The 10,358-nt window shown below is 54.9% G+C and overlaps 1 protein-coding gene across 1 annotated transcript in view; it reads right to left on the bottom strand.

Moving 5' to 3' along the window:
• Col11a2 (collagen type XI alpha 2 chain) overlaps window positions 1–9,676 on the bottom strand; it is a 29,124-nt gene extending 19,448 nt beyond the window's left edge. Inside the window, exons 1-8 of the mRNA XM_059282439.1 lie at window positions 9,390–9,676; window positions 6,821–6,970; window positions 6,520–6,730; window positions 5,681–5,843; window positions 3,436–3,627; window positions 2,623–2,700; window positions 1,958–2,020; window positions 1,179–1,355 (exon numbers count right to left, since the gene is read on the bottom strand). Of these exons, the coding sequence (XP_059138422.1) occupies window positions 1,179–1,355; window positions 1,958–2,020; window positions 2,623–2,700; window positions 3,436–3,627; window positions 5,681–5,843; window positions 6,520–6,730; window positions 6,821–6,970; window positions 9,390–9,471 (1,116 nt within the window). The 5' untranslated portion in view covers window positions 9,472–9,676. The remainder of the gene's footprint in view (window positions 1–1,178; window positions 1,356–1,957; window positions 2,021–2,622; window positions 2,701–3,435; window positions 3,628–5,680; window positions 5,844–6,519; window positions 6,731–6,820; window positions 6,971–9,389) is intronic.
• Window positions 9,677–10,358: the final 682 nt, after the last annotated feature.

Consider the following 10,358-nt stretch of genomic DNA (forward strand, 5'->3'; position numbering starts at 1 on the left):
TCAGTTCCCAAATCCCAGTTCTCAAATCCCAGAGACTCAGAAAGCAGCATGCAGCAGCAGCAGCAGCAGCAGCAGCAGCAGGGGTGGCAGAGTCAGGTAAGCGGGCAGAGTTCAGCAGCAGCAACAGCAGCAGCAGCAGGGGACGGCCGTGACAGCAATGCCAGCAAAGGACAAGGTGGAGCCCACCACGGGAAGCAGTCCAACAGAGAGGGACGTTTGAAGACCTGGGACGCCACTAAGGAGACAGAACAAAAGGGACACACACTTGGAAGCAAGACGGATGCCAGAGCCAAGCAAAATCAAACACCGCCAAGATGGCTAGAAAACACACTGAACAAACAGGAAGTGGTTAGAGAGACAGGAAGCCCCCGAGAAAAAAGAATCTAGGAAGTGGACCTTCAAAAACAACATGGCTACCATGGCCAAGAGAGAAAAGAAATTCACAAAACAAATAGAAAGTGACTCTTGCAAAGAGAATTAAGAGGATGAAAGGCAAGATCCAGAAAAAAACACCAACATCCAGGCTAGGACTCACAGGAAATGGCCATGATTAATATCCAGGTCCATCCACAATGGATATCCTTATCATTCTGATAATCAGGGGTACCCAGGAAGTGGCTTATTGTCAAAGAAAATTGCCACAAGACAGCATGAGAAATCAGAACACAAACAAACAAACAATCCCTTTTAGCCTAACCTCACATAGTCACCAAGAGGGACATCAAGGCTACGGAAGACAGGGAAAGACACATCAGAAGCGGCCCCGAAGGTTAGAAAACGTCATGTGGGAAGTTAGGAACTTTAGCATCAACGTGGATACGAAGTTGTTTTGAGCACGAGGAGACGGGTGAGACAGACAGAAACTGGAACAAGGCAGTTGCTTATTGACAAAATTGTCAATCTCAATTTAGACAAGCAGTGGCCAAAAAAGAAAGAAAGTGGCCATGGTATTGCAAAAAGTCCGGTTGCCACAGACAGAGGACCTACAGGGAGGCATGAGGTAAGACATTTGGCAAGAGAAAGCAGGAAGTGATCTTCTCAAGCAACACAGACATCTCTTGTGAAGAGAACATGACAAGCCAACAGGAAGTAGCTCACAGCCAACAAGGATCCAACAGGAAGCCATCCATGTAGCGCCCCCGATGGTGAAGGACGGACTAGGAGCTGCTTTCACTTACGGCTCCTGAGTGAGCTGTCTCCGCAGAGAGGGCAGGGCCAAGCTCCGTCTCCTCATGATAGTCCCCATAGCCATAGGTGTAATCGTAGAGCCCTGCTGGGGGGTCTGTGCCACCCTCCCCATATTCCTCTGCCTGGAAACTGTCGACTGTTGGGGGAACCTGGGGATCTGTCTGCTCCTTCCCAAGGACAGGGGAGAAGAAGGGGTAGATGGGGGTGTTAGGCCTGAGAGGAGGTATCCTCTGGACCCCGGGGTTGACAACTTCTACCCCAAAGAACCTGAGGCTCATTGGGACTGGCGTTTTCTCCCCCCAGTGAGCAAGGGGAGGGACCAAACAGAAGAGGGATGACTATTGACCACACAATGGATGTTTGAAAATGGATGTGGTTGGGGGAAATAGTGGAGAACAAGAAGGGTGGCCGGAGGGCTGGACACAGGACAGTCCATGGACATAACGACAGATGAAGACTCTAAGACCACAGAGAGAAAGACAGAGAGAAGAAAAAAGTGAGAATGTTGGACAGAAAACGGAGCCAGGAATGGCACCGTGACACAGGAAGGGAGCTCACTTAACACCAACATAGAGGATCTACTTTGAGTCAAACAATGATGAGGCGGTGACACCAGAAGAAACGGCCACACTAGACAGGCAGGTGGCAGGTCTGGAGTGACCAGAGAAGTCTTAAGTGGGTATATGAAGAAGCCCTCCGGCCAGGGAGGGGTGCTCATTAGGATGCTTTGTGGGGGGCTCCAGCTGGATGACCTTGGGGATGAAGTTACCTCTTCAAGGAATGGCAAGGGGCTGGGCTCCGGGGCTCCTTCCTCTTCACCTGGGGTGGGGTACTAGCCCCAAAGGGAGGAGGGAAGGAGTGGGAGAGGTAGAGGTTAGCAGGAAAGAAAGCGAAGCTGCCACCTGTCCCCACCACAGGCAGGCTCTGGATGGGGGGGGGGGAATCACAGATCTTGTAGCCCCTGAGGAAGACAGTTTGAAGAGAGTCAGTCTCCAGTGTCTATAAGTTGGGGGCAAAGATCTGGATGCCCGTTCTACCTGCCGGTAACTGCTGCCTCTGGTCCTGGGGAGGGCCCGGGCAGTGGGGGAAGCTGGGCGTCGGGAGGGGGGAGGCTGGCCGAGGGCTTTGCCAGAGCCTCCAGCTGGAGAGAGCCTCCTGGCTGGTGAGGGGAGCGCCTGCCTGGCTGCTGACCTCTTGGCAGGAGGGTTAGGCTTTCGGGGAGGGGTCCGACGCCCCCTAGGGGGAGGGGGAGCCCTGCGATTGGAGCTCTGAGGACGCTGCAGTGGAGAGATGGGGGGGGGGCGGGCAGTGAGCAAGTGAACCTCCATAATTTAGTGTCTCCCAGAAACTGGGGCTGATGGGGACTTAGCCTAAGAGATGTTGATAGGAGGTGTTGGGAGAAAGGGGAAAGATGAAGGGGGTCCTCAAGTTTACCTGGTAATCAGGGGCCGTCCCTGTAGTCATCACATCGTAATAGGGGGGCTCGTAGTCATAGTAGAGAGACTCAGTGGGCTGGGAGCAGGGAGGGGGATAGACAGGGCGGGATTGGGAGATTCCGGAGAGGCGGCAAGGAGATGGTGTGGGGTTGGGGGATGAGAGTTGAGGGCGACAGTGAGGAAGGAGAGGGTGGGAGAGGTGGGAAAGAGGAAATGGTTCCCCAGGTGGATAGAAGCAGACACGATTAAGAGATTGATCCTCCAGTCTTCAACTCACTGTCCCCAGAACACATCTCTCACCCCAACCATCCAGTCCCCCCCCAATCTAGACTTTCACCCCTCTTCCCACCCTACCCCCAAGGCACTTGGTGAGCCAGAGACTCTGCTCCCTGTCCCCACACTTCCACAGACCACCCATCCTGGAGATTCCCCCTCCCCCAGTCCCTCCCTGTCACTCCCCTGGGTATCACATCTCAGCTTCGTTTCCCCTGTCCCCCTCCTTATGGCTCGCCTGTCCCCTAATGTCTCCCAATCTCTTAATTCAAGAAAGGGATGGGAAACCCAAGGCGGACAGGAGAGGATGCCACACAGGCAGGGTACATAGCTCCCGCCGGGGATTCTTCATAATGACTCTTTTTATTTTTAAATGAAAATAAAAAGATTGATGACTGAGGACTGGGAGGAGGGCATGATGGGAACAGAGAGGTGCTGCTGGGAGCTAAGGGGAGGGTGGGATGGAGCAGTGGGGAACTGCCCTGGACAACCCCAGTGTCCTCCCAAGCTACAGGTTCAGTTTGCCCAACTCCCTCACCTGTCGCTGGGGCTCCTGGCTCTGTGGCTTATGAAGTCTTGATGGCTGCTTCTTTGGAGATCTCTGGGCTCTGTGAGGCTTCTGGATCTGAGGTCCATCTCTCTGTGCCCTCTCACATTCCAGATCCTTCTGTCCACAAGACTGATAGGCAGCTTGGACGCCTGGGGCAATGACGAGCTCCTGAACATCACCCTGGAAAGATATGAAGAGGGAAAAATGATGGAGAGACAGAGGGACCCGGAGAGACAAAAGGAATGGTCTGGAACGAAGTGACTGGGTAGATGGTCAGGCGAGTAAAGGGATGAATAGATAAGGCGGTGCACGCATCCAGAAGTAGGTCAGTGGGTGTCAGCTGGCCGGGTGGATGAATGGGTGGTGGACGCATGAAGAGAGGTTGTCTGTGGGTGACTGGGTGACATGTGAATAAACAAGCAAATTTGGACAGGTAATGAGTGAATAAGCAGCTATAAGCTATATCTATCAATGGTCTGGGACTAAGCTATAGCATGGGAGAAGGTCACAATCAGCTCCCTACAGGGCAATGACAACAGTCAGGAGGACAAGGACTGTCACCCCTTTATTTCATATCTCAAAAAGGTAAGATGAGGCAAGGTCACTCAGAGTAACAGGTCAGGACTAGAACTCAGGCCTTCCAACTTCAGATTCAACCCAGACCATCTCCTCCCTGCCCCTATGGTCACACACGGGCCTTTCCACATGGCTTCTAGAGGCAGGTACAGCCTTGACGCCTTGACCCGACAGCATCAGTGATGACAGGAGTTCTCTGGATGGACCTCTGGAAGAGAAGAATCCCTTTCCTTCTGAATCTCAGCGGCAATTACCCGAGTCCGCACACGGCGCTCACACACTGGCTCATCTCAAAACGAAGCACCCCCAGGGCTGGGTGACAGAGAACTTACACTATCGTACTGCGTTTTCCTTTCCAGGAGGTAGTCAGAAAACGGTAGCTGGTGGGCGGATGGACGGATGGACAGATGGATGGATGGATGGATGGATGGATGGATGGACAGATGGGGTGGAAAGGCAGATGGGTCAATAGGGGTTTAGTGCAGTAAGTGATGGTGGGCAGATGGACAGATGGACGGATGGACGGACGGATGGATGGATGGACAGATGGGGTGGAAAGGCAGATGGGTCAATAGGGGTTTAGTGCAGTAAGTGATGGTGGGCAGATGGACGGATGGACGGATGGATGGATGGATGGATGGACAGATGGGGTGGAAAGGCAGATGGGTCAATAGGGGTTTAGTGCAGCAAGTGATGGTGGGCAGATAGACGGATGGACGGATGGATGGATGGATGGATGGATGGATGGACAGATGGGGTGGAAAGGCAGATGGGCCAATAGGGGTTTAGTGCAGCAAGTGATGGTGGGCAGACGGATGGATGGACGGATGGATGGATGGATGGACAGACGGATGGATGGGTGGACAGATGGACGGATGGATGGATGGATGGACGTGTGGGCAAATGAATGGGAGGCACAGAGTAAAGGCTACACACTGCTGCCTAGATATGTGTGGGTAAATGAATGGCTGGCTGGCAGTGGGTGGTGAAATCAGTGGGTGAGTGGCAGAGGAGCAGTAGAGGAGGATGTGTGGCTACATGAACTGACGCAGGCGTCCATGTGTGTCAAGTAGATGGAGTGAGCAGGTGAGTGGACGAGGGAACAGATGGGTGGGAGGCTAGCGAGGATGGGTAGATGACTGGGTGGGTGTTTGAAGGAGGGAGTCGGTGCAGGGGAAGAGAGGTGAGTGGGTCAACATAAGCCTAATGCATGAGCAGAGAGGTGACTGGGTAGATGGTCAGGCGAGTAAGGGGATGAACAGGTAAGCCCGTGCACGCATCCAGAGGTAGGTCAGCGGGTGACAGCTGGCCGGGTGGATGCATGGGTGGTGGACGCATGAAGAGAGGTTGTCTGTGGTGCCTGGGTGGCTGGGAGGTGAATAGACAACGTAAATCGGTTGAAGGAATGGATCAGTGACGGACAGGACCAAAGGATGACTGAATAAGTGGCTACAGGCTGTGTTTATGTAAGCAGGCCTCTTGCTGCCCATTGGAAAAATCAGCCTGAAGACCAGAAATGGAAATAAAAAGTCCTGGGAAGAAAAATGAATGAAAAGGAATACAGGCTTCAGCACAGGAGGACAGAGAGCTGGAGCCAGAAGTGTGGCCATGAGACGCGGGGCCAGAATCACCCTCCTCAGACTGCTGCCATGCTTACCTCAAAGACTTCGTCATCTAGGATATGGGCACCAAAGATCACCACCCCACGGGTGTCCAACACCGGATGCACACTTCGGGGAAGGGGCCTGGTGACTCGCTTCTTACAGTCCACAATGAGGGTGACAGACTGACCCTTCACAGCCACAGCCACATGGTGCCACCTAAGCGTGGGGTAAGAAGTTTGTGTGACTGGCTAGTGAAAGCAGGAGTCAACGGGGCTGGGAGACAGCTCATAGAAGGGGTGGTGATGATAATGGGTGATAATGGGTTAAGAATTACAATGACAGGGCTGGAGAGATGGCTCAAGGGTTTAGAGCACTGGTTGCTCTTCCAGAGGGTCCAGGTTCAATTCCCAGCACCCACATGGTGGTTCACAACTGCCTGTAACTCTAGTCCCCGGGGGTCTGACTTCCTCTCCTGGCATCTTTGGATAGGCACGCACATGGTACATAGATGTAAGTGCAGGCAAAACACCCACACACATAAATTAAAAATTTTTAAAGAATTACAAGCAAGGGATACCACATAACAGGTGTGTATAGCATGGGTACCCTGCAATCATTTTCTAGTTGGGGTGTCGTGCTTGATGATCTTTGTCTTATACACACAGAAACTAAGGCTCACAAAGTTAAGTACTTACCCGTGTGCCAGCAGGTACCTTTTTATTCCCATTCTCAGACACAGAGTCTGAGACCCAAACCCCGACCAAGAAGTGACAGGTTCAAGCAGCAGCTAGTGTGCCCAAAAGGGCCAGCGGAGTTCCTTAGATACTGGGGTTCTGAGACACTCTCTGCTGGCAGTGGGGATCATGTAGGTCAAAGGGACAAACTGACTTACTTGCCATCTGCTAGGCTGAGGCCTCGGAAGACAGGCTGAGCGGGGGCTTGTGGCCGTCCCCTCTGGTCCTCATACAGAAAGCGAACAGGGCGACCAAGCTCCAGGCCCAGCTGCTGGACTCCCTGGGCACTGTACAGAGTCAAGAGGGGAGCCTGGAGGCCAGGGCGGGTCCGGACAACCGTCAGCAGAGAGAAATCTTTGGGAAAGCCTCCTGGTACCCCAGAGAGAGAAACACAGATGGAGTGAGAGGTGAAGAGATCCCAAACCTCACCTCCCCACCTCCCCACCTCACTGCCCAAACCTGGGAAGAGCTGGCGGGTGGGTGCACTGAGCTGGGCAGGTCGTGACACGCAGTAGGCCACATCAGCCGGACAGACCCCTTTTGATTTCCGGACACCATCGGGAAGGGAGGGGAACCTCAGGGCACGTAGTACATCCACAGAGGGTGCACCTGGGAGAGTCAGGGGACAGAACATGTCCCAGGGAGGGTCTAAATGGGGAACACCCAGATCTCCAACTCAGTCTCCCTTACATTATCCTGAAAGGACCTATATGGATGGTAAGCAAAGTGACCCAAAGGGGAAGCATGGCTAACCCTGGCTGGCATGCAATGTGACCCAAGGCTAGCCCTGGCTGGCATGCAATGTGACCCAAGGCTAGCCCTGGCTGGCATGCAATGTGACCTAAGGCTAGCCCTGGCTGGCATGCAACTCTATCCCTCGCACCCTCTCTCTCCCAGCATGCTGTCTCTAAGCTGTGAATCTCTGCTGAGATCTCTGTCAATCCTGCCTCCATTGGCCTCCCCTTCCCGCTCTATGCTTCTGTGTGTGCACCTGTCCGATCCTCCCGTCCCTCTTCTGTTTCCAGTCTCCCCACACCCTGCCCATCCTTTTCTTTCTCCCTCTCTCTCCCTCCCTTCCCGTATCTCCCAGTTTCTGGCTTCCTGGCATCTGCTTGGTCTCTAGCACAAACAACATCTGGGCAATCGATCATCCTGGGCACAGGGAGGCAGAGAGGCGGCTGTGTAAGAGAGGTCTTCCAGCTGCTTAAGACTGGGTTGAAGTGGGGGCAGGGGCAGCTCTGACTGGGTTAAGGAAGGAGATAGAAGAACAGGGTGGCCCAGAAGCCTATGCCCCCAGTCTTGGAGAAGAGGTTTGGAGAGGGGAGAGGGGAAAGGGGAGAGGGGAGAGGGGAGAGGGGAAGCTGCAACGTGGAGCAGGAGCAGGTCCAGGGCCTCAAGCCACACATCTGTAGATGCCATCAGAGTTCTTGTCCAAACCCCAGACAAGCTCCCCACACCTGGAACCTCAGTCCTGCCACCCCCCACCATCTGAATCCAAAGATTCAAGTCTCAGGCCATCAGCCAGGTCTCCTTAGATTTCAGCTTCCTGGGCCCACACTCCCTGGAAACCGAAGGCAGTTTACTCCCCAAATCACACACTTCTCACACCATCCACTCCACAGTGGAGAACTCCCAGAGAGTGCTTGCAAAGCGTTGGTAGAAGTGTGGGGCGGGGCAGAGGCCAGGGCAGTCAGGAGAGCAGAGCTGGGTGGGGTGGATGAGGTGGGGCGGGTAGGAGAGAAAAGGCCCTTTGAGTCCAGGAGCTGAGGAAACCACGACCTTCCCTGAGGAGCCTGGCCCCCAAGTGTGGCCGCTCTGCAAACACTGGCACACAAGGGAAGCTTTGAGAGACTAAAGTGAGGGAGACAGAGAGACAGAGACTCACAGAGACCCCAGGCCTAGGAGATCTCGGAGGTCCCCACCCTCCACCAAAGCCCAGTGGAGGACAGTTCCACATCATGCTCACTACCCACAGGCCTGCCCCCATCAAGCCGCATACTAACCCACTGTCTCAGACCCACTGATACCCCATTAATCGCCCTGAGCCCCCAAATGCCCTGTCCTCTACTCTCAGGAATTCTTAGTCACCCATCTCCCTGGATTTCCTCCTCCACCCACTCAGCTCCCAAATAAGAGACAGTTGTCTTGGTCAGCCTCTGCCTAGACTCTGTAAACACCATGTACTTCATTTTCCTCTCATCTTTGGTCTAATCTATATCCTTTACACTGCCATTCTGCCAATTTTGTCTGCAGAGAAGAGAAAACACAAATAATGGAGATACGTACAAAATCAGCCCCCGCCCCCCATTCTCGGAGAGAGAAGCTGGTTCCATCCTGCTTAGACCCAGAACTCCCAGACTCTGCTCTGATATCGAATTCTCTTTTCTAGGAGCCTTTCCCTTCTGGAGGAAAAAGGGAGAAAGATTGGTCCTGTGGACACCAGGGTCCCAGAGGAGCCCGGCTGGCCAGAGGGGGAGGGGAAGGGCAGGAATGCAAAGAGCTGGCTCTGGCCTCAGACACCTGATCCTGGCCTGTCCAGTGGCCGTCCTGTTGGCAGCCAGCCCCGGAGCTCCCTAGAGCCAGCGCGTGGCAGCATCCAGGGCACAGGGAGGGGTTGGGGGACCCAAAGAGAACGGGACAGTGGAGGTAGCCTTCTTCCCTAGCCTTCCAGGCTCTGACTTACAGATGTCCATCCTGCTTCCTTTATGCATCAGCCCTGGTATTCACTGCCCCAACATTAGCAAAGCCTGGACAAGACTGGCTTTGGGATCCTCGGGTCTTTCTACGGACCCAAACCACGAACCCAGCCTGCTCAGGCTCTGGGCTGTGGTCCCCATCCGTTGGCGTTACCTGCCCGAGTCCTATACTGGCTCCAAGGAACTCAAGTGTTCATCCTTCATCCTAAACCCTGGTCACCCCAAATCCCTCTCTTAAGACTCAGACGCTCCTACTCCAGGCATCTGTGGTCCCTTCCAGGCAGATGCTTCAACCTCTAGCTGACTGACACCCAAGGCAGGACTCCTCTTACCTGCCCATCCCGGGGCAGCACTCAGGCCCAGCACCAGAGGTAGGAGCAGAAGGAGGCGGTGGCAGGGGCTGCACCGCTCCATGGCTCAGAATGCCGGGTCCGAGACCCAGACAGCCCTGGTGCGCGGACAGTAGACAGAGCCTGCTGAGCCTTGGAACCAGGACCCAGGGATGTCAGCAGCTTTCAGCGGTCAGCTCCATGCAGCAAGGTGTTGTTGGGGGTACCTCTGCTTGCCTTGTCACCGCTGCTTGCTCCTCGGTGGCCGCTACTGTGTGCCCCTGGCCACCCTGGCAGCTCAGAGACCCCAGCTCGCCCCCGCCCCTAGGTCCGGCCCCCGCCCCTAGCTGCCCGCCCACAGCCACCAAGGGGAAACCCCACCCCCGATCTCCACCTGGGCAGGGGAGTGTGGGGACGAGAACCGCTCCTCGCGGGCTGGCCCTGGAACGGTGCACTCCTACTCCTGGAGGGATTAGGTGGCCTGTGTGCACCCTCAGATTGTCTTTGGGAGAACTTAATATATCTTCTCTGGTCCCTTCCTTTTGGGGACCCTATGGTCCAGTCGCACACACAACGGTCCCCGCCCTTGGGGGCCCAGAGCCCCTCTGCAGAGTCCGGGGAGGGACTCAGGGCACAGTGGGACATAAGGGGCGGGTCTACAGGCCACTGCCCCACGCCCACTTGTAATCAGGTCTCCATAATTACCTCCTTCGTCCCGCCCCATGTAATTACAGAGCAGTCCGGGCGGGGTGTTTACAGACCCAGCTATAGATAGCGACCGAGATGTGGGGGCCGCGGGTGGCCTTGCGGAGCAGAGGGAGGCCAGAGACGGGCCAACTGGCTAATCGCCCGAGAAGATAGAAGTACTGGACTAGGTAAAACAGTGGAACGGGACAGGACAGTGACGTGGGGACAGGCGATGCTGCTAGAAGGGTCTTGCAAAAGGGGGTCACTCAGGGACGTGGCCGCTCC

The sequence above is a fragment of the Peromyscus eremicus genome, chromosome 16_21 (genome assembly GCF_949786415.1).
Source record: "Peromyscus eremicus chromosome 16_21, PerEre_H2_v1, whole genome shotgun sequence".
Classification (NCBI taxonomy): Eukaryota; Metazoa; Chordata; class Mammalia; order Rodentia; family Cricetidae; genus Peromyscus; species Peromyscus eremicus.